Source organism: Pseudophryne corroboree, chromosome 8, assembly GCF_028390025.1.
Source record: "Pseudophryne corroboree isolate aPseCor3 chromosome 8, aPseCor3.hap2, whole genome shotgun sequence".
Taxonomy (NCBI): Eukaryota; Metazoa; Chordata; class Amphibia; order Anura; family Myobatrachidae; genus Pseudophryne; species Pseudophryne corroboree.
The window spans coordinates 25,372,918-25,399,989 of NC_086451.1; the positions used below are offsets into that span (position 1 = coordinate 25,372,918).

General features: G+C 50.2%; 1 protein-coding gene across 1 annotated transcript; it reads left to right on the plus strand.

Moving 5' to 3' along the window:
* On the plus strand, nt 1–27,072 carry SLC35A2 (solute carrier family 35 member A2). Its single transcript, XM_063936093.1, has 5 exons — nt 1–227; nt 2,243–2,428; nt 3,294–3,445; nt 4,783–5,450; nt 26,761–27,072. Exons 1-5 carry the CDS (start codon nt 77–79, stop codon nt 26,786–26,788), a joined length of 1,185 nt encoding a protein of 394 aa, XP_063792163.1. The 5' UTR covers nt 1–76; the 3' UTR covers nt 26,789–27,072.

The window sequence follows — 27,072 nt, forward strand, 5'->3', positions numbered from 1 at the left end:
CGAAAGCTTATGTCCCTGGGTCACCATGGCGACCGCCCCGCCCCGCCGATGACGTGAGCCCGGACGTGAGCTGGCGATGCCGCCGTGGAGGCGCGGACCCGGAAGTGCGCTGGGGCCGGGTGATATGGCTGCGGCTGCAGGAGCTGGGGACGAGGAGAAGGACATGAAGCCGCCGCAGGTGGACATGAAGGAGGCTGGCTCTGTGCCGGGGAGAGGCGCCGGAGACAGTGAGTGCGCTCATGGGGAGCGGTGCCCGGACATTGTGTAGCTATGGTACAGACTACAGAGAGACAACTTGCTTGCTGAGACTTGTTGTCCCACCACAACTGTGGAGCCACCTGTCGCTTCTCTCTGCTGTACAGTATAATGCTCCCCTTGGGGAAGGGGGGGCCGCTGCCCTGTATAAGCTGGCAATGCCCGTGTTAGGGTAGTATAAGGGGGCGTGGTGGGTCAGGATAAGGGGGCGCTGGCTGTGGTGGGTCAGGATAAGGGGGCGGTGGCTGTGGTGGGTCAGGATAAGGGGGTGCTGGCTGTGGTGGGGCAGGATAAGGGGGTGCTGGCTGTGGTGGGGCAGGATAAGGGGGTGCTGGCTGTGGTGGGGCAGGATAAGGGGGTGCTGGCTGTGGTGGGGCAGGATAAGGGGGCGCTGGCCGTGGTGGGTCAGGATTAGGGGGCGCTGGCCGTGGTGGGTCAGGATAAGGGGGCGCTTGTCGTGGTGGGGCAGGATAAGGGGGCGCTGGCCGTGGTGGGGCAGGATAAGGGGGCGCTGGCCGTGGTGGGGCAGGATAAGGGGGCGCTGGCCGTGGTGGGGCAGGATAAGGGGGCGCTGGCCGTGGTGGGGCAGGATAAGGGGGCGCTGGCCGTGGTGGGGCAGGATAAGGGGGCGCTGGCTGTGGTGGGGCAGGATAAGGGGGTGCTGGCTGTGGTGGGGCAGGATCAGGGGGCGCTGGCCGTGGTGGGGCAGGATAAGGGGGCGCTGGCTGTAATGGGGCTGGATGGCGCTGGCCGAGGTGATGCAGGGTAGGTGAGTGCTGGCTGTGGTGGGCAGGATAGTTATCATCTGCCTGTGATGGAGCAGGTTAGATGGTGCTGGCTGTGGTGGGGCAGGATGGGGGGTGATGCAGGCTAGGTGAGTGCTGGCTGTGGTGGGCAGGATGGGGGGTGGCGCTGGCCGTGGTGGTGCAGGATAGGTGGGTGCTGGCTGTGGTGGGGCAGAATAGGGTGCACTGAAGGTGGTGGGGCAGGATGGGGGATGGTGCTGTTCGTGGTGATGCAGGATAGGGGGCACTGCCTGTGGTGGGCAGGATAGATGTCGGGTGCCTGTGATAGAGCAGGATTGCAGGTGCTGCCCGTGGCGGTGCAGGATAGAGGGCAGTTGCCTGTGATGGGGTAGGAATTGGGGGTGCTGGCTGTGGTGTAGCATGATAGGGGGCGCTGCCTGTGGTGGGGCAGTGTAGGGAATTGGCACTGGCAATGGGGAGAGGATTAGGGGATCTGCACTTTGGGTAAATAGTAGTTTCTGTGCTGCATTGGACTATTGATGGATAAAGAATACAGGTTTATTAAGGGGATCATTCTCACTGACACTTCCCCACTATACTATCCATCACCCGGTGATAGGGTCACACTGGAGTCCCTGGTTTAGGAAGGATTGTGTTGTAATACTATATATATAATTAGTGGATGTACCAATTTGCCCTGCAATTATAGGATCTGTACAGTGTGTCTGTACTTAGGTAAGGTTTTATAAATCAGTAAAAAAAATTGTCAGGATTCATTAAAAAAACAAACAACGAACATGTGAAGACTTTTTACACTGAAGTACTACGATGCCGTAGACCATGGCTTGTTATAGCTGGCCCATTGAAAATGCTAATTTAACCCCCATGAATGTGGATTTAGCCCCTGCGACCTTAGATAAAACGCTGAATGTTGGGAGCGGTATTGTTTCTCGTGCTGGAATGGCTGATACAGAACAATAGCTTGCTCCCGTTTACATAGCAAACGTGGCACACATCAAACATCTCAGGTCCTTGTTTTAGGATTACAGATTGATAGCTGTGACTGGTGTTGGATGAATGCATTGTTCCCAGCCTATTAAGCTGTTGGGTGGAGATACAGATTTGTGCGTGTTTGTAGAAACCTGTTAGACTGGCATTTTTCCACAGCTGCTGACGCTGAATAATGAGCGATTTAATATCTGTATTTTATCATTGATCTCTGTGCTCTCTATCTCCTATAGGAACCAATCGCCGCCTGAAGTATCTCAGCTTGGCCGTGCTGGTGGTTCAGAATGCCTCGCTCATCCTCAGCATCCGATACGCCCGCACTCTGCCCGGTGAGCGCTTCTTCTCCACCACGGCCGTGGTCATGGCTGAGATCCTCAAGGGAATCACCTGTCTGCTGCTGATGTTGGCCCAGAAAAAAGGTAAGAGGGGTCTGTTACATGTCTTCATGCATCAGGAATAGGCGTGCCTGGTGTGTGCACACGCCTGTTACTGGTTCCTGCTGTAGGCCTACACAGTCCGAGGAACGGGATTTTCTTACCTCTGTGATCAGGTGACAACATGACCTATGACGGGAAGCAGGACTTAATCTACTTGACAGGTTTTTTTGATAAGTAGAAGGTTGATGTAGAAGTTTGCGGTGCTCATGCACTTTAGTTCATCTTTATCACAGTGTCTCGGGTGTGGTATGTTAGGTAGATTAGATTTAGGTCAACAGGGACTCTAGGTCAACTTGAGAAAAGGTCGACATAAGGTTTTTTTTTTTTTACTTTTGTTGGTGTCATTTTCTCTGTACCGTGACCGGGAACCCCAATTAGGGCACCGTGTCCTCCCGCATGGCGAGCGAGCTTCGGGCAAGGTTACCGTTCCCAATTGTAGTCCACGTGGATCATAAAGTATGAAACAGGTCATAAAAAGAAAATGTGAAAAACTCATGTCGACCTAAAGACCGGATCCCAGTGTCTCAGTATATATCATCTGTAGCAGATCTTTTATCTCGTCACTTAATGACCTCACACCCCACATCCTCCGTCATGAATTTCTGCATTATATAGCCGCGGTATTCGCTTCTCCTGTTCCTCTACAGATGTTCTGTACTGCACGCTGATTATTATTCTGTACCTGTCTGTGTCTGATTGGCTGATATAATGTCAGCCAATCGGGTGTCTGTCCCCAAGTCCTCTCATTATCATGCCTTGTATTAAACAAGAGCAGTTGGGTGACGGGAGCTGGTGAAGAGGAGAAGGAGGGGTCTGAACGTGTAACATTTCTTATCCTTTCTTGCAGGTAACGTCAAGGAACTTGCTGTGTATCTGTACGATGCCATCATTATTCAGTACATGGACACCCTGAAGCTGGCCGTGCCTTCCTTGATATACACTTTGCAGAATAATCTCCAATACGTGGCTATATCTAACCTGCCGGCAGCCACGTTCCAGGTGAGGTTCTGTTCATTACCCTATAGATATCGCTCTCCTGTCTCGTACATAGGTCTCGTCTCCTGTCACCTCCTTGCTTTGCTATTTAATGCTTCTGTAAAGGATAATGGAGCAGATGTAGTAACCTGGAGAAGGCATAAGGAAGTGATAAACCAGTGATATGTGCAAGGTGATAAAGGCACCAGCCAATCAGATCCTAACAGTTAATTTACATATTGGAGCTGATTGGCTGGTGCGTTTATCACCTTGCACATATCTCTGGTTTATCACTTCCTTTTGCCTTCTCCGGGTTAATACATCTGCCCCAATTTCCCTTGGGTATATTTTCCCAAGAACCCGTCTGCCACCTAATGCCTACAGCTTACTGGGAAACATTTAGCTCAGTCGATGACTGTCCCAGGAACTGGCGGGAATGTGTCCCCTGAACCGCCTGATCATACACCTTTTATCAAGCAAATACGCACTCCCTCCCTTATTGTAGCTTGGAGGTGCGGAGGTTAGGTGACGGTGAGGTTCTTTAGAAGTTTTCAGTCCCTGATGGGCTTCATATCATCTGCCTGGAGACCTACTGTCTGAACCCTTAGCAGTCTTAAGATGGGTATACACGTCATTCCGACATCCGAACAAACGCCCATCATCCCAGATTGCCCGCACACACTGGAACGATGTCGATGAAGGATGGAACTATTATGTTCTGTCCTTTGTTAGCATAGTACAGGAAGCTAGTGACATCGTCGGGTTTGATTTGCAGCACATGAAAACTAACAACGTCACTAGCAAAGGCGGGAACCCGCACATCCGGGCAATCACACTTCCCAGTATGCAGCAATGTGTCGGTACAATCCACCGGCTCGGACAACATGTTGCCCAGTGTGTAGCCAGCGTAAGGATCTGCTGGAACAGTGACATCACAGAGACTGGCTGACATATTCATGAGTTACTGGGTCCCAGTTAATTAATAGGCTACAATCTCACAATATTATTTCAGGGCGGCCCACTGTATTCCCCTTATAACTTCCTTGTATCCTTCATCTTTTTGGTGTTATGTATCAAGCCTTGGAGAGAGAGAATGTAGAGAAGCCATCAATCCGCTTGTCATTTCTTTTTCTGTTTTTGTAATTATGTAGATATTTTATTAACTTTTTTGAAATACATTTTCCAAAAACAAGCTTGTGTCATTTCTAAGACTGTGCTAGATAAATGACATGCTATGGGTGATTTCTCCACTTTATCTCTCTCCAAGGCTTGATACATCTCCCCTTGTTCTCCTGTATATCTCTCTCCCACCTGCTCTAGTTTGCTTCCTCATTTGTTTTCTTCTCTCATTTTTGTTTCAGGTCACGTATCAGCTGAAGATCTTGACCACGGCGTTATTTTCAGTCCTCCTCCTACGGAAAAGTCTGTCCCGGCTTCAGTGGGGTTCCCTGGTTATCCTCTTCGTCGGGGTGGCGGTGGTACAGTCTGAGCAGTCCGGCGGCAAGGAGAACGTGGCTTCGAGCGGCCAGAGCTACGTTGTGGGCCTGATAGCCGTGGCCGTGTCCTGCCTGTCCTCCGGCTTCGCGGGCGTTTACTTTGAACGCATCCTGAAGGGCAGCTCGGCCTCCGTTTGGCTGCGCAACATCCAGCTCGGACTCTTCGGCACAGCCTTAGGACTTTTGGCCATGTGGCAACAAGATGGAGCCGCCATTGCCGAGCGCGGCTTCTTTTACGGGTACACGCCGCTTGTGTGGTGCGTCATCTTCAACCAGGCCTTCGGTGGTCTTCTGGTAGCGGTGGTGGTGAAATACGCAGACAACATCTTGAAAGGCTTTGCCACCTCGCTGTCGATTGTGGTGTCCACGGCTGCCTCCGTCCACCTCTTCGGCTTCCACGTGGACCTGCCGTTTGCCGTGGGAGCTGGGCTGGTCATAGGGGCTGTGTATTTGTACAGCCTCCCACGAACACCGGACCCCTCAGTGCCTGCACCTAGTCAGGCTCCTTCACACAAGGAAGTCTTCTTGCCAAAGTCAGTGCTCATTAATTGACACAACTGTTTACCTCTTCTGACCCTCGTCCCCTTTATCGCCCTGAATTCTTCATGTGAAGCTGGTGTCTAAGGACCCGGATGGAGCGATGCCTCTGGGATGTTGTTTACTTCAACAGAAAGTAGGCTCCTCCGAGGGTCACCCTTCATTTCCTCTAACATCCCTTACCGGTATTATTAACACGCTGCTGGGAGACCGATGTCCGAGCAGGACAAAGGCTCACATACAGTTTAACCTGTATTATGTACTTCTCATTCTCTCATTCCAGTGTTAGTCAGCCCTCTGTTAGCAGAGCGTAGACTACCAATCTGTGTATTTTATATCACACCAGTGTGCAGGTGTAAATATGTTCGGTACTTGTACATAAAGATACAGACAGTGGGATTGCTCAGTCTTGTGTGTGTGTGTGTGTGTGTGTGTGTGTGTGTGTGTGTGTGTGTACGTGAATGTAAATAGGACTTCGTATGTATGTGCATATATAAATATTATTCCATAAACTGTATTACACACATTTTGTATATTGGTGTAAATATGTGCATAATTCCATCACGTACCTCGTACAGGTGAACAGCAGAGACGTCTGGCAATAAGCCTGGAATGTTGGTGCCTACATTGTTGGGGTGGGGGTAGATTCTGCAGATCTTTGCGAAATTCCCTGCACCCCAGCTGCTGCTGCTGCTGCTAAAAAAGAATAATAATGATCCTTACACTAAGCAGTATGTTGGCTTTGCTGAATGATTGCAGATATTGAAAAGAGCATTTTCCATGTCAAACCTCCTTTTAGCTAGAATGTATGGCTGTGTTTGCAGGTTGACACTGACAAAATCAGGTCTGTTTACTGACCGCTGATTGGTCAATAATGTGATTTTTGGATAGATGTTTGTCTCGAGAGATGGTGATTAGCTGCTAGTGATAAATGAGGGGGGGGGGGATGTATACTTGTGATTATTGTGTATCCTCATTTGTTGAATGGTAGAGGCAAAGGTTGTGCCATTATTTGGGCAATGATATGCTGTTTCTCCATTGTAATCGATGTATATTACATTACTTCGACTTGAAAGGAGAAACTCATAATGAGAAAGCCAGTATGCGTGTGCATATATTTATAATATACGTTTTTATTTTTATTTTCCATTTATATGCAGGAAGCATATTGGCCGTCGGGGGTTTGGTTATGGTGGTGGGTTGGGGGCTCTGACTGGTGTTTGGGAATAGGTTAGTTTTATACTGTATGCGGAGCGCACCTTACTCTGCCTTGCGCCCACTAATCTGCGCATCGCGTGACGCGCCCCCTTCTTCGGCATTCTGCATGTCTGTTTTACTTTCTGTTTTTTTTTTTTTTTTTCTTTGCTCTTGTACTAAACAATCATTCGAATGTAAAATAAAACAATTTGTATTTATTACCATTTTCCTGTATCATTTTTGTGTTCTAATTCCTGACTCTGCTGACTAACTGCCTCACTCTGGGACAAGTGACTGGATGCATGGTGCGACAAACCGTAGACAAAGCTAACACGCTCCTATTGTCTGCAGTATTTACAGATATAACATACAACCATTCACGTCCCAGCTTCTACATTCCATCCAGGATTCTTACAAAGGAAGTTCCGTGTTTGGGTTCTGTTTGTTTTTATCTGTAAATATCCAACTAATTTTGTGTTTTTAAAATGGAACAGATCTAATAGGAGATGGATATTAACCTGCGCAATATATATACATTTCTTTACACCTTTTCTACACTTCTTGCTGTTTTAAAAGGGGATCTGTCTAACTTCCTGCGACTTTATCTTTCTGGAAAAATGCCCTCCTGCAATTTCTTTTTAGTGAATCTATTACTTTACTTTTCTGTGCTTTTCATTACGGCCTTTATGAAATACAGGGATAGGTTTATTACTTTTCACCATGAATGACAGAAACGCTCTGTGCATACAGTTGTGTTCATTACCTGAAGCAGAGCTGTGTTATGTCATATTCAAGGGCAGCAAACCAGACTATCTAGTAATTATAAGGGGTTTGCCGAAAGTACTGATTCAATCACCCAGATGAAGCTAGTTATGTACATACAAGTCATAGCCGCTAATTCTGAAATAAAAGTTGGCCTATTTAACAGAGAAGGGGTATAATTACAGAAGTGGAGACGATGCCCATTCTACTTATCATTTATCTAGCTCCTAATAGGTAGAATCTATTTGGTTGCTATGGACACATCTTTTCTACTTCTGTAAACTTGCACTTTAGTAAATATACCCCTAAGTATTCAGCGCCCTTAAAATGGACAGAACAGTAACGAGGTGGGTTGGTTTCATCACTTGCAAACCTGAACTCTGGTACCGGAATACACTCTAGTTCTTACATACTCCAACTATTTATGAATGTTGTACTAACGCCCATTATACCAGCACGGTATATTCAGGTCTACAATCTGAGCAAAACAATCCTCCCCCCCCCCCCCCCCCGGCGATCTTTCCCACGGCGCATCAGCATAGTGCTGATGCGCTGTGTCTCACTGCCCAGCCGGCTCCACTGGGTATGCGCAAGATCTCACAAGCATCGTGAAAAACCTACTGTGCAGCCCAGAGCCAGCAGCTGCAGCAGCCAGGTACAGCGCCTGTGAATCTGACACCTGCAGCTGTCGAGATTGGTAGCTGCAGGTGTCTACACAGTTATTGCCACTGGCCTTCATAAATTGGGTAGCAGATCAGTGCACTCTCTTGTAGATACCAGCGCCGATAATGACAGTCCACTTTATCTCTCTGCAAGGCTTAGTACGTAGACCCCCAAGATGTCACTGAAGCACTTGGTGCTGCTGATTAGGCTACAGTCTCGTCTCTACTGGTTATGGCAACACAAATGGTAATAAGGTATGCAATGTCCACAGGTGGTTTCTCTTGTAGACTAAGAAGGCACGGGTCCACTGTCGGCATGGTTCAAGGGAAGCAGAGACATTGGCGCCGATAGTCGTACTCTCCTGCAACTTCGTCATAGTCTTTTGCTGTAGCCCCGCCTGCGTCTTTGTGCTAATGCTAGCATGGTGTACAGCCGTGCGTCTCGATCTGTGCGTACGCTGCCGGGGCAATGCGATCACCTCGGCCTGATATGGCACTGTGGGGGCATATCTGGCACTGTGGGGGCATATCTGGCACGGGTCATATGTGGCACTGGGGGCATATCTGGCTCTGCGGGCACATGGCACTGTGGGGGCATATCTGGCATTGTGAGGGCATATCTGGCACTGGGCACATGGCACTGTGGGGGCATATCTGGCACTGTGGGGGCATATGTGGCACTGCGGGCACATGGCACTGTGGGGGCATATCTGTAATCTGGCGCTGTGGGGGCATATCTGGCACTGTGGGGTCATATGTGGCACTGGGGGCATATCTGGCTCTGCGGGCACATGGCACTGTGGGGGCATATCTGGCACTGTGGGGGCATATCTGTAATCTGGTGCTGTGGGGGCATATCTGTATCTGGCACTGGGCATATCTGGCACTGTGGGGTCATATGTGGCACTGGGGGCATATCTGTATCTGCGGGCACATGGCACTGTGGGGGCATATCTGTATCTGGCACTGTGGGCACATGGCACTGTGGGGGCATGTGTATCTGGCACTGTGGGGGCATTTCTGGCACTGTGGGCACATGGCACTGTGGGGGCATATCTGTATCTGGCACTGTGGGGGCATATCTGGCACTGTGGGCACATGGCACTGTGGGGGCATATCTGTATCTGGCACTGTGGGGGCATATCTGGCACTGTGGGGGCATATCTGTATCTGGCACTGTGGGGGCATATCTGGCACTGCGCACATGGCACTGTGGGGGCATGTGTATCTGGCACTGTGGGCACATGGCACTGTGGGGGCATATCTGTATCTGGCACTGTGGGGGCATATCTGGCACTGTGGGCACATGGCACTGTGGGGGCATGTATCTGGCACTGTGGGGGCATATCTGTATCTGGCACTGTGGGGGCATATCTGGCACTGTGCGCACATGGCACTGTGGGGGCATGTGTATCTGGCACTGTGGGCACATGGCACTGTGGGGGCATATCTGTATCTGGCACTGTGGGCACATGGCACTGTGGGGGCATGTGTATCTGGCACTGTGGGGGCATATCTGGCACTGTGGGGGCATATCTGTATCTGGCACTGGGGGCATATCTGGCACTGTGGGCACATGGCACTGTGGGGGCATATCTGGCACTGTGGAGGCATATCTGGCACTGTGCGCACATGGCACTGTGGGGGCATGTGTATCTGGCACTGTGGGCACATGGCACTGTGGGGGCATATCTGTATCTGGCACTGTGGGGGCATATCTGGCACTGTGGGCACATGGCACTGTGGGGGCATGTGTATCTGGCACTGTGGGGGCATATCTGTATCTGGCACTGTGGAGGCATATCTGGCACTGTGCGCACATGGCACTGTGGGGGCATGTGTATCTGGCACTGTGGGCACATGGCACTGTGGGGGCATATCTGTATCTGGCACTGTGGGGGCATATCTGGCACTGTGGGCACATGGCACTGTGGGGGCATGTGTATCTGGCACTGTGGGGGCATATCTGGCACTGTGGGCACATGGCACTGTGGGGGCATATCTGTATCTGGCATTGTGGGGGCATATCTGGCACTGTGGGCACATGGCACTGTGGGGGCATGTGTATCTGGCACTGTGGGGGCATATCTGGCACTGTGGGCACATGGCACTGTGGGGGCATATCTGTATCTGGCACTGTGGGGGCATATCTGGCACTGTGGGCACATGGCACTGTGGGGGCATATCTGTATCTGGCACTGTGGGGGCATATCTGGCACTGGGCACATGGCACTGTGGGGGCATATCTGGCACTGTGGGGGCATGTGTATCTGGCACTGGGGGCACTGTGGGCACATGGCACTGTGGGGGCATATCTGTATCTGGCACTGTGGGCACATGGCACTGTGGGGGCATATCTGTATCTGGCACTGTGGGGGCATATCTGGCACTGTGGGCACATGGCACTGTGGGGGCATGTGTATCTGGCACTGTGGGCACATGGCACTGTGGGGGCATATCTGTATCTGGCACTGTGGGGGCATATCTGGCACTGGGCACATGGCACTGTGGGGGCATATCTGGCACTGTGGGGGCATGTGTATCTAGCACTGTGGGGGCATGGCACTGTGGGGGCATATCTGTATCTGGCACTGTGGGCACATGGCACTGTGGGGGCATATCTGTATCTGGCACTGTGGGGGCATATCTGGCACTGTGGGCACATGGCACTGTGGGGGCATGTGTATCTGGCACTGTGGGGGCATATGTGTTTGAGGTTTTTACCTGTGGGGGCCAATGTGTTATTTCGTGTGAGGCAGTCATTACACTCTGCGCAGCAAGGCTACGTCCCTTTTTTTTAGTTATACCACGCCCACTTTTTGTTATGCCACGCCTCTTTTTTTTTTGCACGCGCCTACGGCGTGCGCTATTATTCCTCCTAGGTAGATCACAAAAGCTTTTTAGCTTTCACAGTAGATCACCGACTCCAAAAGTCTGGCCGCCCCTGATATAATGTATCTCGGTCAATGTCCAAGTTCCACAAAGTCTTAAAACAGAAATAAATGGGGGCAGATACCCAGGAATTCCCCTCTGTACCAACAGCATGGTAGAATTTGGAACACTGATCCCAATGTGTGTGCGATAGTCCTTGCAGTTGCAGATGTTGTGTTCTATTAAGAAAACCACCTAAGCACAGAGCCAATAAAGACTAAAATACAATGAAACCCTTGCACTATATACACCTTGCACTGGCGAGGATCCGACAGTTCAGTATTCAATTTGCAGGCAATTCCGACAGGTTTTTGCCTGTTTTCGACAATGCCGATCCGACTTTTTTTAAAGTCTGATTGACATTGTTGAAAACGGGCCAAAAAACTGTCGGAAGCGCCCGCAACCTGAGGCTACTCCACTGATCCACGTGTTTTCCGACAAGTCGGATTTTTAAAAAAGTCGGGAAAAACGGCATAATTAGAATTGAATAGGTCGAATCTAAATGCCACCTAAAAAAGTCGGGAAAAACGGCATTCTAATTGAATAGGTCGAATCTAAATTCGACCTAAAAAAGTCGGAAAGTGCTGTTTTTCCGACTTTTTAAAAAATCTGACAGTAATTGAATAGACCGAGCGGGAAGTCATGAATTTAATAAGAATTTACTTACCGATAATTCTATTTCTCGTAGTCCGTAGTGGATGCTGGGGACTCCGTAAGGACCATGGGGAATAGCGGCTCCGCAGGAGACTGGGCACATCTAAAGAAAGCTTTAGGACTATCTGGTGTGCACTGGCTCCTCCCCCTATGACCCTCCTCCAAGCCTCAGTTAGGATACTGTGCCCGGACGAGCGTACACAATAAGGAAGGATCTTGAATCCCGGGTAAGACTCATACCAGCCACACCAATCACACCGTACAACTTGTGATCTGAACCCAGTTAACAGCATGATAACAGAGGAGCCTCTAGAAAAGATGGCTCACTACAGCAATAACCCGATTTTTTTGGTAACAATAACTATGTACCAGTATTGCAGACAATCCGCACTTGGGATGGGCGCCCAGCATCCACTACGGACTACGAGAAATAGAATTATCGGTAAGTAAATTCTTATTTTCTCTAACGTCCTAAGTGGATGCTGGGGACTCCGTAAGGACCATGGGGATTATACCAAAGCTCCCAAACGGGCGGGAGAGTGCGGATGACTCTGCAGCACCAAATGAGAGAACTCCAGGTCCTCCTCAGCCAGGGTATCAATTTTGTAGAATTTTACAAACGTATTTGCTCCTGACCAAGTAGCTGCTCGGCAAAGTTGTAAAGCCGAGACCCCTCGGGCAGCCGCCCAAGATGAGCCCACCTTCCTTGTGGAGTGGGCATTTACAGATTTTTGGCTGTGGCAGGCCTGCCACAGAATGTGCAAGCTGAATTGTACTACAAATCCAACGAGCAATAGTCTGCTTAGAAGCAGGAGCACCCAGCTTGTTGGGTTCATACAGGATAAACAGCGAGTCAGTTTTCCTGACTCCAGCCGTCCTGGAAACATATATTTTCAGGGCCCTGACAACGTCTAGCAACTTGGAGTCCTCCAAGTCCCTAGTAGCCGCAGGCACCACAATAGGTTGGTTCAGGTGAAACGCTGAAACCACCTTAGGGAGAAACTGAGGACGAGTCCTCAATTCCGCCCTGTCCGAATGGAAAATCAGATAAGGGCTTTTACAGGATAAAGCCGCCAATTCTGACACGCGCCTGGCCCAGGCCAGGGCCAACAGCATGACCACTTTCCATGTGAGATATTTTAACTCCACAGATTTAAGTGGTTCAAACCAATGTGACTTTTGGAACCCAAAAACTACATTGAGATCCCAAAGTGCCACTGGAGGCACAAAAGGAGGCTGTATATGCAGTACCCCTTTTACAAACGTCTGAACTTCAGGGACTGAAGCTAGTTCTTTTTGGAAGAAAATTGACAGGGCCGAAATTTGAACCTTAATGGACCCCAATTTCAGGCCCATAGACACTCCTGTTTGCAGGAAATGTAGGAATCGACCCAGTTGAATTTCCTCCGTCGAGCCTTACTGGCCTCGCACCACGCAACATATTTTCGCCAAATGCGGTGATAATGTTTTGCGGTTACATCCTTCCTGGCTTTGATCAGGATAGGGATGACTTCATCCGGAATGCCTTTTTTCCTTCAGGATCCGGCGTTCAACCGCCATGCCGTCAAACGCAGCCGCGGTAAGTCTTGGAACAGACAGGGTCCTTGCTGGAGCAGGTCCCTTCTTAGAGGTAGAGGCCACGGATCCTCCGTGAGCATCTCTTGAAGTTCCGGTTACCAAGTCCTTCTTGGCCAATCCGGAGCCACGAATATAGTGCTTACTCCCCTCCATCTTATCAATCTCAGTACCTTGGGTATGAGAGGCAGAGGAGGGAACACATACACTGACTGGTACACCCACGGTGTTACCAGAGCGTCTACAGCTATTGCCTGAGGGTCCCTTGACCTGGCGCAATACCTGTCGAGTTTTTCCCAACGGTTTATAATCATGTGGAAGACTTCTGGGTGAAGTCCCCACTCTCCCGGGTGGAGGTCGTGCTGAGGAAGACTGCTTCCCAGTTGTCCACTCCCGGAATGAATACTGCTGACAGTGCTATCACATGATTTTCCGCCCAGCGAAGAATCCTTGCAGCTTCTGCCATTGCCCTCCTGCTTCTTGTGCCACCCTGTCTGTTTACGTGGGTGACTGCCGTGATGTTGTCCGACTGGATCAACACCGGCTGACCTTGAAGCAGAGGTCTTGCTAAGCTTAGAGCATTGTAAATGGCCCTTAGCTTCAGGATATTTATGTGAAGTGATGTCTCCAGGCTTGACCATAAGCCCGGGATATTCCTTCCCTGTGTGACTGCTCCCCAGCCTCGCAGGCTGGCATCCGTGGTCACCAGGACCCAGTCCTGAATGCCGAATCTGTGGCCCTCTAGAAGATGAGCACTCTGCAACCACCACAGGAGGGACACCCTTGTCCTTGGTGACAGGGTTATCCGCTGATGTATCTGAAGATGCGACCCGGACCATTTGTCCAGCAGGTCCCACTGGAAAGTTCTTGCGTGGAATCTGCCGAATGGGATTGCTTCGTAGGAAGCCACCATTTTACCCAGAATCCTTGTGCATTGATGCACTGAGACTTGGCTCGGTTTTAGGAGGTTCCTGACTAGCTCGGATAACTCCCTGGCTTTCTCCTCCGGGAGAAACACCTTTTTCTGGACTGTGTCCAGGATCATCCCTAGGAACAGAAGACAAGTCGTCGGAACCAGCTGCGATTTTGGAATATTGAGAATCCAATAGTGCTGCCGCAACACTACCTGAGATAGTGCTACACCGACCTCCAACTGTTCCCTGGATCTTACCCTTATCAGGGAATCGTCCAAGTAAGGGATAACTAAAATTCCCTTCCTTCGAAGGAATATCATTTCGGCCATTACCTTGGTAAAGACCCGGGGTGCCGTGGACCATCCATACGGCAGCGTCTGAACTGATAGTGACAGTTCTGTACCATAAACCTGAGGTACCCTTGATGAGAAGGGTAAATTTTGACATGAAGGTAAGCATACTTGATGTCCCGAGACATCATGTAGTCCGCTTCTTCCAGGTTCGCAATCACTGCTCTGAGTGACTCAATCTTGAATTTGAACCTCTGTATGTAAGTGTTCAAAGATTTTAGATTTAGAATCGGTCTCACCGAGCCGTCCGGCTTCGTTACCACAACAGTGTGGAATAATACCCCGGGGCAGATGTATTAACCTGGAGAAGGCATAAGGAAGTGATAAACCAGTGATATGTGCAAGGTGATAAAGGCACCAGCCAATCAGATCCTAACTATTAATTTACATACTGGAGCTGATTGGCTGGTGCCTTTATCACCTTGCACATATCACTGGTTTATCACTTCCTTATGCCTTCTCCAGGTTAATACATCTACCCCCCCGTTCCCTGTTGCAGGAGGGGTACCTTGATTATCACCTGCTGGGAATACAGCTTGTGAATGGCTTCCAAAACTGTCTCCCTGTCAGAAGGAGACATCGGTAAAGCCGACTTTAGGAAACGGCGAGGGGGAGACGTCTCGAATTCTAATTTGTACCCCTGCGATATCACCTGAAGGATCCAGGGGTCTACTTGCGAGTGAGCACACTGCGCGCTGAAATTCATTGAGACGGGCCCCCCACCGTGCCTGATTCTGCTTGTAAAGCCCCAGCGTCATACTGAGGGCTTGGCAGAGGCGGGAGAGGGTTTCTGTTCCTGGGAACTGGCTGATTTCTGCAGCCTTTTTCCTCTCCCTCTGTCACGGGGCAGAAATGAGGAACCTTTTGCCCGCTTGTCCACGAAAAGACTGCGCCTGATAATACGGCGTCTTCTCATGTTGAGAGGCGACCTGGGGTACAAACGTGGATTTCCCAGCTGTTGCCGTGGCCATCAGGTCTGAAAGACCGACCCCAAATAACTCCTCCCTTTAATAAGGCAATACTTCCAAATGCCGTTTGGAATACGCATCACCTGACCACTGACGTGTCCATAACCTTCTACTGGTAGAAATGGACAACGCACTTAGACTTGATGCCAGTCGGCAAATATTCCGCTGTGCATCACGCATATATAGAAATGCATCTTTTAAATGCTCTATAGGCAAAAATATACTGTCCCTATCTAGGGTATCAATATTTTTAGTCAGGGAATCCGACCATGCCAACCCAGCACTGCACATCCAGGCTGAGGCGATTGCTGGTCGCAGTATAACACCAGTATGTGTGTAAATACATTTTAGGATACCCTCCTGCTTTCTATCAGCAGGATCCTTAAGGGCGGCCATCTCAGGAGAGGGTAGAGCCCTTACAAGCGTGTGAGCGCTTTATCCACCCTAGGGGGTGTTTCCCAACGCACCCTAACCTCTGGCGGGAAAGGATATAATGCCAATAACATTTTAGAAATTATCAGTTGTTATCGGGGGAAAACCACGCATCATCACACACCTCATTTAATTTCTCAGATTCAGGAAAACTACAGGTAGTTTTTCCTCACCGAACATAATACCCCTTTTTGGTGGTACTCGTATTATCAGAAATGTGTAAAACATTTTTCATTGCCTCAATCATGTAACGTGTGGCCCTACTGGAAGTCACATTTGTCTCTTCACCGTCGACACTGGAGTCAGTATCCGTGTCGGCGTCTATATCTGCCATCTGAGGTAACGGGCGCTTTAGAGCCCCTGACGGCCTATGAGACGTCTGGACAGGCCCAAGCTGAGTAGCCGGCTGTCTCATGTCAACCACTGTCTTTTATACAGAGCTGACACTGTCACGTAATTCCTTCCAACAGTTCATCCACTCAGGTGTCGACCCCCTAGGGGGTGACATCACTATTACAGGCAATCTGCTCCGTCTCCACATCATTTTTCTCCTCATACATGTCGACACAAACGTACCGACATATAGCACACACACAAGGAATGCTCTGATAGAGGACAGGACCCCACTAGCCCTTTGGGGAGACAGAGGGAGAGTTTGCCAGCACACACCAGAGCGCTATATATATACAGGGATAACCTTATATAAGTGTTTTTCCCCTTATAGCTGCTGTATCTTTAATACTGCGCGTAATTAGTGCCCCCCCTCTCTTTTTTAACCCTTTCTGTAGTGTAGCGACTGCAGGGGAGAGCCAGGGAGCTTCCCTCCAACTGAGCTGTGAGGGAAAATGGCGCCAGTGTGCTGAGGAGATAGGCTCCGCCCCCTTATCGGCGGCCTTATCTCCCTTTTTTCTATGTATTCTGGCAGGGGTTAAATGCATCCATATAGCCCAGGAGCTATATGTGATGCATTTTTTGCCATCCAAGGTGTTTTGTATTGCATCTCAGGGCGCCCCCCCCCCAGCGCCCTGCACCCTCAGTGACCGGAGTGTGAAGTGTGCTGAGAGCAATGGCGCACAGCTGCAGTGCTGTGCGCTACCTTGTTGAAGACAGGACGTCTTCTGCCGCCGATTTTCCGGACCTCTTCTGGCTCTGTAAGGGGGCCGGCGGCGCGGCTCTGGGACCCATCCATGGCTGGGCCTGTGTTCGGTCCCTCTGGAGCTAATGTCCAGTAGCCTAAGAAGCCCAATCCACTCTGCACGCAGGCGAGTTCGCTTCTTCTCCCCTTAGTCCCTCGATGCAGTGAGCCTGTTGCCAGCAGGTCTCACTGAAAATAAAAAACCTAAACTAAAACTTTCATTAAGAAGCTCAGGAGAGCCACCTAGTGTGCACCCTTCTCGTTCGGGCACAAAAATCTAACTGAGGCTTGGAGGAGGGTCATAGGGGGAGGAGCCAGTGCACACCAGATAGTCCTAAAGCTTTCTTTAGATGTGCCCAGTCTCCTGCGGAGCCGCTATTCCCCATGGTCCTTACGGAGTCCCCAGCATCCACTTAGGACGTTAGAGAAATATAGTTTACATGCCTGACTCTCTGACTACTCATTCTACCACATGCCTAAACCTGGACCGCGGGTTCTTGGGATCTATGAGTCTTGGACCTGCTCGTTCCACCATACCCGACACCTGGACTTGTCTGTTCCACCACTTCCATTATGCACATTCCACATGCTGGGGGTGTGGTGAAGCGAGCAGTCCAGGTGCTAGGCCTGTGGTTGAGCGTATGGCCTGGGTGCCGGTGTTGTGGTGGAGCAAGTCATCCAGGTGCCAGGAATGTGGTGGTGCAAGTCGTCCGGGTGCCAGGGATGTGATGGAGTGAGCAGGTTACGTGCCAATGTGGTTGAGTGAGTGGTTGGTCTGGGTTTCAGGGATATGGTGGACCGACTGGTTTAGGGGCCAGGTGTGTGGTGGAGCAAGCCATCCAGATGCCAGGGATGCGGTGGACAGAGTGGTCTGGGTGCCAGGGATGCGGTGGACAGAGTGGTCTGGGTGCCAGGGATGTGGTGGACAGAGTGGTCTGGGTGCCAGGGATGCGGTGGATAGAGTGGTCTGGGTGCCAGGGATGCGGTGGAGTGGACCGTCCAGGTGCCAGGGATGCGGTGGTCTGGGTGCCAGGGATGCGGTGGATAGAGTGGTCTGGGTGCCAGGGATGCGGTGGAGTGGACCGTCCAGGTGCCAGGGATGCGGTGGTCTGGGTGCCAGGGATGCGGTGGATAGAGTGGTCTGGGTGCCAGGGATGCGGTGGAGTGGACTGTCCAGGTGCCAGGGATGCGGTGGACAGAGTGGTCTGGGTGCCAGGGATGCGGTGGACAGAGTGGTCTGGGTTCCAGGGATGTGGTGGATAGTGGTCTGGGTGCCAGGGATGCGGTGGAGTGGACCGTCCAGGTGCCAGGGATGCGGTGGACAGAGTGGTCTGGGTGCCAGGGATGCGGTGGAGTGAACCATCCAGGTGCCAGGGATGCGGTGGACAGAGTGGTCTGGGTGCCAGGGATGCGGTGGACAGAGTGGTCTGGGTTCCAGGGATGCGGTGGATAGAGTGGTCTGGGTGCCAGGGATGCGGTGGAGTGGACCGTCCAGGTGCCAGGGATGCGGTGGACAGAATGGTCTGGGTGCCAGGGATGCGGTGGACAGAATGGTCTGGGTGCCAGGGATGCGGTGGACAGAGTGGTCTGCGTGCCAGGGATGCGGTGGACAGAATGGTCTGGGTGCCAGGGATGCGGTGGTGCCAGGGATGCGGTGGACAGAGTGGTCTGGGTGCCAGGGATGCGGTGGACAGAGTGGTCTGGGTGCCAGGGATGCGGTGGAGTGGACCGTCCAGGTGCCAGGGATGCGGTGGAGTGGACCGTCCAGGTGCCAGGGATGCGGTGGAGTGGACCGTCCAGGTGCCAGGGATGCGGTGGACAGAATGGTCTGGGTGCCAGGGATGCGGTGGATAGAGTGGTCCGGGTGCCAGGGATGCGGTGGAGTGGACCGTCCAGGTGCCAGGGATGCGGTGGAGTGGACCGTCCAGGTGCCAGGGATGCGGTGGAGTGGACCGTCCAGGTGCCAGGGATGCGGTGGACAGAATGGTCTGGGTGCCAGGGATGCGGTGGATAGAGTGGTCTGGGTGCCAGGGATGCGGTGTAGTGGACCGTCCAGGTGCCAGGGATGCGGTGGAGTGGACCGTCCAGGTGCCAGGGATGCGGTGGAGTGGACCGTCCAGGTGCCAGGGATGCGGTGGACAGAATGGTCTGGGTGCCAGGGATGCGGTGGATAGAGTGGTCTGGGTGCCAGGGATGCGGTGGAGTGGATCGTCCAGGTGCCAGGGATGCGGTGGAGTGGACCGTCCAGGTGCCAGGGATGTGTTTGTCCAAGTGGTCTGGATGCCAGGGATGTGGTGAGCGAGCGGTTTAGGTAGAGATCAGGTAGAGTGACTACACTGCGCAGATGCCAATAATATGTAGGGGGCCTGGAACCCGGTACAGTACAGGTGTCAGGATTCTAGAGAGATCATGTGAGTTATCCATCCCTTTATCTCATTTTAAATAATCTCTGGGTGCAAAAAAATAAATAAATCTGATCTACACTCAGAAACACCCCAAATTCTCCCGGCCCCCACACAAGACCGTAAAGAATTTTGAACCCAAATAGCAGGATCCATCTTGGGTCCCGAAACCAAGCACTAACCTGTAGCAATTGGTGAATCTGTGCAAAACTGCTTCTCCACATTCATGTATAAGTCATAGGGGTGTGGTACGGAATGTCGAACCGGAATATTGATGAGCACAATGTCAGGAAGGTCATTATGTTGGTAGACAAACCCTAATTCAGAAGCTTACTGATTGCTATGGGCAACTTCATATAATATAGGTAAAGTCCTATAATTATCTTAAACTACAGCATTGAACCTCAGATTTAGGAGAAATACAGTACGAGTAAGTGCTGCTATCCCACTGCTGCATTAATAGTGTATTTAACATTTTAGAACCTAACAGGAGCTATTTTTTTAATAGTATTATTATTATCATGATCCTTTAATTATATGGCGCCACAAGGGATCCGCAGCGGCCAGTTACAGAGTACATAAACATATTTCTCTTACGTCCTCGAGGATGCTGGGGTTCAATTTAGTACCATGCGGTATAGACGGGTCCACTAGGAGCCACTGTCACTTTAAGAGTTTAATAGTGTGGGCTGGCTCCTCCCTCTATGCCCCTCCTACCAGACTCAGTTTAGAAAATGTGCCCGGAGGAGCCGGTCACAGCTAGGGGAGCTCCTAGGAGTTTTCTTAGTTTTATTACTTTCTAGAGCAGAGATGGGGAACCTTCGGCCCTCCAGCTGATGTTGAACTACACATACCAGCATGCCTTGCTACAGTTTTGCTATTTGGTGATGCTAAAACTGTTGCAGGGCATGCTGGGATGTGTAGTTCAACAACAGCTGGAGGGCCGAAGGTTCCCCATCCCTGTTCTAGAGTTTGTTAGTTTACAGGAGGCTGTTTGGCAACAGTCTGCCTGCTTCGTGGGACTTAGGGGGGAGTAATGAACCAACTTAATAAATCGTTAAAGGTACATTACTCCGCTGACAGGACACTGAGCTCCTGAGGGAAATGTCTGCAAGCCCACGAGGCGACCGCACACTCCCGTAGCAAGCCGCCACCCCTAACAGAGCCAGAAGATAGAAGAGTGATGAGTACAGTGCCGGCGTCCCGATTAGCGGGTCGCTGGCGGTTATACAAGGCGGCACAAGGGTGGGAGCGCCCAGGAAGGCTCGGCAACATGCACAGTATGTAGGCGCTATTGAGGGGCGTCCTGAGCCAGCGCGATAAACCCTACACTGGTCAAGAGCTAACAAGGGCTAATCCCACTGTTAACAATAATACCTCAGGCCAGTATAAATAAAGTGCGGGAAGCCGCGCGCCATTGCAGAGGGCGGGGCTTCCTCTCAGAGCGGACCAGCGGCTCACCGGCGCTATTTTCTCCCTGCAGGTCTCCACACAAGACGCTGACAGGGAAGCGATGTCCTTCCACATAACTCCAGCACCTCTGCGGTACCAGGGGGCTATACATTAGGGGAGGGGGGGTGATATAATACTACTAGCTACCCTGGTAAGGATAGTTAGTCAGCGCCAGACTGTTATCATATTAACAGCCTGAAAGGGCGCGGTGTGGCTGGCTCCTCACACTCTGTGACTCTCTGAAGGTACTCTGGGGGAAACTGTGTCTGACAATTTCCTGTGTGTGTGTGTGAATGGGTGCATATATCTCACATTACCATGTCTAGGGACTGTGGGTCCTGTACTGCAGAATGTATATCTACACCTGAAGACTCTATACCAGAGGTTCCCAAACGGGGTGCTCAAGGCACTCCAACAGTCCAGGTTTTAGGTATACCCATGGCTCAGCACAGATGATTACATCAAATGGACTGAGGTGCTAATTAAGTCACCTGTGGCCAAGCATGGATACATTTAAAACCTGGACCGTTGGGGTGCCTTGAGGACCGCGTTTGGGAACCTCTGTTCTATGGGGGTAATTCCAAGTTGATCGCAGCAGGAAATTTTTTAGCAGTTGGGCAAAACCATGTGCACTGCAGGGGAGGCAGATATAACATGTGCAGAGAGAGTTAGATTTGGGTGGGGGGTGTTCAATCTGCAATCTAAATTGCAGTGTAAAAGTAAAGCAGCCAGTATTTACCCTGCACAGAAACAAAATACCCCACCCAAATCTAACTCTCTCTGCATATGTTATATCTGCCTCCCCTGCAGTGCACATGGTTTTGCCCAACTGCTAACAAAAATACTGCTGCGATCAACTCAGAATTACCCCCTATACCATGTAGTCAAGAGTGTACAAATGCTCAACCTTCTGGGACCGAACCCGCCTGGGAGGATTCCATGGGGGTAATTCTGAGTTGATCGCAGCAGGATTTTTGTTAGCAGTTGGGCAAAACCATGTGCACTGCAGGGGAGGCAGATATAACATGTGCAGAGAGAGTTAGATTTGGGTGGGGTATTTTGTTTCTGTGCAGTGTAAATACTGGCTGCTTTATTTTTACACTGCAATTTAGATTTCAGATTGAACCTACCACACCCAAATCTAACTCTCTCTGCACATGTTACATCTGCCCCCCCTGCAGTGCACATGGTTTTGCCCAACTGCTAACAAAAATCCTGCTGCAATCAACTCAGAATTACCCCCCATAAGGAGGATGATATCCAGTATTTCTACAAAATTGTCCCATACTGAGAAGGAGACGCAGTTTTTGAGAAAATCTATGGAGGTTATGATGTATTCAGCCCCCACTACTGCGCCCCTCAACCCACCTACATACCCACAAAAACGTACACTTGCACAGATAATGCAAGCTGACACTGATACCGACTCTGACACAGGGAACGGTGATGGGGATATGCAGAGGGGGGCAGCCCTTGCCAAAGGGGTGCAACTGATAATTGAAGCTATTAGGGATGTTTTGCATATTACTGAGAAGGTACCTGTTCAGGAAGAGGAGAATTATTTTACTTTAAATAAGAAATCCTCGCTTATCTTCCCTGCTTCTAAGGAGTTGAACTCCATATTTGAAATTACCTGGGAGAACCCAGAGAAAAAAATCCAAATCCCTAAAAGATTACTCATTCCATTCCCTTTCCCTGAAGAGAATAGGAAGAAGTGGGAAAGCTCACCTCGAGTGGACGCTTCTCTATCTAGATTGTCAAAAAAGGTTGTCTTACCTGTCCCTGGCGTGGCCTCCCTTACGGATCCTGCTGACCGCAAGATTGAGACTACACTCAAATCATTATACACTGCTATGGGAGTGGCTCTGAGACCCACTATTGCTTGTGCGTGGATTTCTAGGGCCATAGTAAAGTGGTCAGGCACCTTACTTGATTAATTAGATTCCATGGATAGGAGTGACACTGACTTGATTTTACGTAACATACAGGATTCCGCATGAATGACCTGGGTCTGCTTAACGCAAGGGCCACAACCATGGCAGTCTCGGCACGCAGAGGATTGTGGCTGTGCCAATGGACTGCGGACGCAGAGTCCAAGAAAAGTGTGGAAACCTACCCTTCACAGGTGAGGCCCTGTTTGGGGACGCACTGGATACGTTGATATCCAAGGCAACTGGGGGGTAAGTCGACCTTTCCTCCTTCCGCAGCTGCACCGGCTAGGAAACAATATCCTACACTGCGGTCCTTTTGGACCGCAAAATTAAAAAAATCCAAGGGTGCCCCCACCTTCTTTAGGGGAGGTCGGGGAAAATCCCAAAAACCTGCACCAACAGGTTCCCAGGAACAGAAACCAGGTTCTGCTTCCTCAAAATCTTCAGCATGACGGTGGACCTCCCAGCCTGGAGATCGGGCAGGTGGGAGTGAGACTAAAAAATTTCAGTCACACCTGGGCGTCATCATGCCTAGACCCCTGGGTAAAAGATATTGTTGCCCAGGGGTACAGACTGGAGTTTCAGGAACTCCCACCTCACAGATTCTTCAAATAAGGCTTACCAGCTTCGCTGACAGAAAGTACAATCCTGCTGGAAGCCATTCAAAAATTGGTACAAACAAATGTCATTGTTCCAGTTCCACCTCTCCAAAAAAACAAGGGTTACTACTCAAACCTGTTTGTGGTACCGAAACCGGACGGTTCGGTAAGACCAATATTGAACCTGAAGTCATTGAACCCCTACTTAAAGGTATTCAAATTTAAGATTGAGTCTCTGAGAGCGGTGATCTCAGGGCTGGAGGAGGGGGAATTTCTAGTTTCCCTGGATATCAAAGATCACATTCCGATCTGGCCGCCTCACCAGGCCTATCTAAGGTTTGCACTACAGGACTGTCCCTATCAGTTCCAGACCTTGCCATTTGGCCTCTCCACAGCACCGAGGGTGTTCACCAAGGTCATGGTGAACATTATTCCATATCTGGACGATCTCCTGATAAAGGCATCTTCCAGGGATAGGCTGTTGCAGAGTATTGCTCTCTCAACTCAAATACTCCGGGATCATGGGTGGATCCTGAACCTTCCCAAGTCACATTTGGAGCCGACAAGGAGACTGCCCTTCCTGGGGATGATACTCGACACAGAAGTACAGAGGGTGTTTCTACCAGTGGAGAAAGCGTTGGTGATCCAATCAATAGTCCGGGATGTCCTGAAGCCAGCCTGGGTATCGGTTCATCAGTGCATTCGCCTTCTGGGAAAGGTGGTATCCTCCTACGAGGCTCAGCAGTACGGAAGATTCCATGCAAGGTTCTTCCAGCTGGATCTCCTGGACAAGTGGTCAGGATCACAACTTCACATGCACCAGCGGATACGCCTGTCACCGAAAGCCAGAATTTCACTCCTCTGGTGGCTGCAATCTTCTCACCTACTCGAGGATCGCAGGTTTGGGATTCAGAATTGGATCCTTCTAACCACGGATGCAAGTCTCAGAGGTTGGGGAGCAGTCACCCAGGGGGTACACTTCCAAGGAAAGTGGTCAAGTCTGGGAACCATCCTTCCAATAAACATTCTGGAACTAAGGGCCATATACAACGGTCTTCTACAAGCGGCACATCTTCTGCAAGATCAGGCCATTCAGGTTTAGTCGGACAATGTAACGGCAGTGTCCTACATAAATCGACAGGGCAGAACGAAGAGCAGAGCTGCCATGTCAGAGGTAACAAGAATCCTCCTCTGGGCAGAAAGGCACGCGGTGGCGCTGTCGGCGATCTTCATTCCGGGAGTGGACAACTGGCAAGCGGACTTCCTCAGCAGACACGATCTCCATCCAGGAGAATGGGGCCTCCACCCGGAGGTATTCGCAGAGGTAACAAGCCGATGGGGTGTTCCTCAGATAGACATGATGGCCTCTCGCCTCAACAAGAAGCTTCGGAGGTGCTGTTCCAGGTCAAGAGACCCACAAGCAGTGGCGGTGGATGCCCTGGTAACTCCGTGGGTGTTCCAGCCAGTGTATGTGTTCCCTCCACTTCCACTAATCCCAAGGATTCTCAAACTAATAAAAAGAACAAGAGTTCAGGCGATCCTCATTGCTCCGGACTGGCCAAGAAGGGCTTGGTACGCGGATCTTCTCGAATTACTGCTGGAGGATCTGAGGCCTCTTCCTCTTCGCGAGGACCTTCTACAACATGGGCTGTTCGCCTATCAAGACTTACCACGGCTATGTTTGATGGTTTGGAGGTTGAACGCCAGATCTTAGCTCGGAAGGGCAAAGTCATTCCTACTCTGATCAAAGCTAGGAAGGGAGTAACGTCTAAACATCACATCGGATTTGGAAAAAGTATGTGTCTTGGTGTGAATCTAAGAAGTTTCCTGCGATGGAGTTTCAACTAGGACGTTTTCTCCTCTTTCTGCAAGCTGCTGTGGATGTGGGCCTAAGCTTAGGCTCCATAAAGGTTGCAGATTTCGGCCTTGTCCATTTTCTTCCAAAAACAATTGGCTGCTCTCCCTGAGGTTCAGACATTCTTGAAAGGGGTTCTGCACATCCAACCACCCTTTGTGCCTCCTACGGCACCTTGGGATCTTAATGTGATGCTGCAGTTCCTGCAATTGGATTGGTTCGAACCTTTACAGGAGGTGGACGTAAAGTTTCTTACTTGGAAGACGGTCACACTGTTGGCATTGGCTTCTGCAAGATGTATGTCAGAATTGGGGGCATTGTCGCACAAGAGCCCCTACTTGATTTTCCATGAGGATATAGCTGAGCTCAGAACGTGTCAGCAATTTCTTCCTAAGGTTGTGTTGGCTTTTCATATCAACCAACCTATTTTGGTGCCTGTGGCTACTGACACCTCTACTACTTCAAAGTCCTTGGATGTTGTGAGGGCTTTAAAAATGTATGTGAAAAGAACTGCTCGTCACAGAAAGTCAGACGCACTATTTGTCCTTTATGATCCCAACACAATTGGGTGTCCTGCTTCTAACCAGATGATTACTCGCTGGATCAGGCTTACTATCCAGCATGCTTATTCTACGGTAGGATTGCTGGTTCCAAGTTCTGTACAGGCTCACTCTACTCGTAAAGTGAGTTCTTCCTGGGCGGCTGCCCGGGGTGTCTCGGCCCTTCAGCTTTGCCGAGCAGCTACTTGGTCAGGGTCGAACACGTTTGCTAAGTTCTACAAGTTCGATACTTTGGCCTCTGAGGACCTACAGTTTGGTCTATCAGTTTTGCACGATCCTCCGCACTCTCCCTCCCTTCCTGGGAGCTTTGGTACATCCCCATGGTACTAAATGGAATCTCAGCACAGGATTTTATATACCTACCGGTAAATCCTTTTCTCGTAGTCCGTAGAGGATGCTGGGAGCCCACCCAGTGCTTCGTATTCCTGCTTGTTACTTGGTTAAGTATTACTGGTTCAGTCGTTGCTGAATTGTTTCAAGTTGTTTAGCTTGGTTTTCCTTTTATTTATGTGTGAGCTGGTGTGAATCTCACCACTATCTGTGTATTTCCTTCTCTCGAAGTATGTCCGTCTCCTCGGGCACAGTTTCTAGACTGAGTCTGGTAGGAGGGGCATAGAGGGAGGGGCCAGCCCACACTGTTAAACTCTTAAAGTGCCAGTGGCTCCTAGTGGACAAGTCTATACCCCATGGTACTAAATGGAACCCCAGCATCCTCTACGGACTACGAGAAAAGGACTTACCGGTAGGTATATAAAATCCTGTTTTCTCATACATTCATGGGAACAAGCAGAAAAATTGGCTCTCCCGGTAAAAGTGTGTTCATTATTAATACAAAACTTAATTTTCATGCATTTTTTCCTGTACTTGGTGAAATGACTCAGAATTGTGACACGTTTTACCTAAAACCAACCTTTTCTTACTTTGTAGGATTATTTCCAAACAGAAAGGCTCCTGAGAACCCTGCCGCCAGCACATCCGTGTACAGACATCATGATTGCTCCATTGTTCCGGATAAGTGTACATTGGAACGACTAGTCTTATCCTATTGTGTGCCAAGCTTTACATGAACTGCTACAATACACACCTCCTGCGGAGTCTCGGTGCCCACATGTGGCAGACGGGCAGGATGTGAGGGAGTGATCGCAGCTGCCAAGTGAAAAGATATATCTAGATCAGCCAAGTATTAATGTTTCTTTCTCGCCAGTGTTAACGCTATTTAATAAATTTTGTATGACTAAA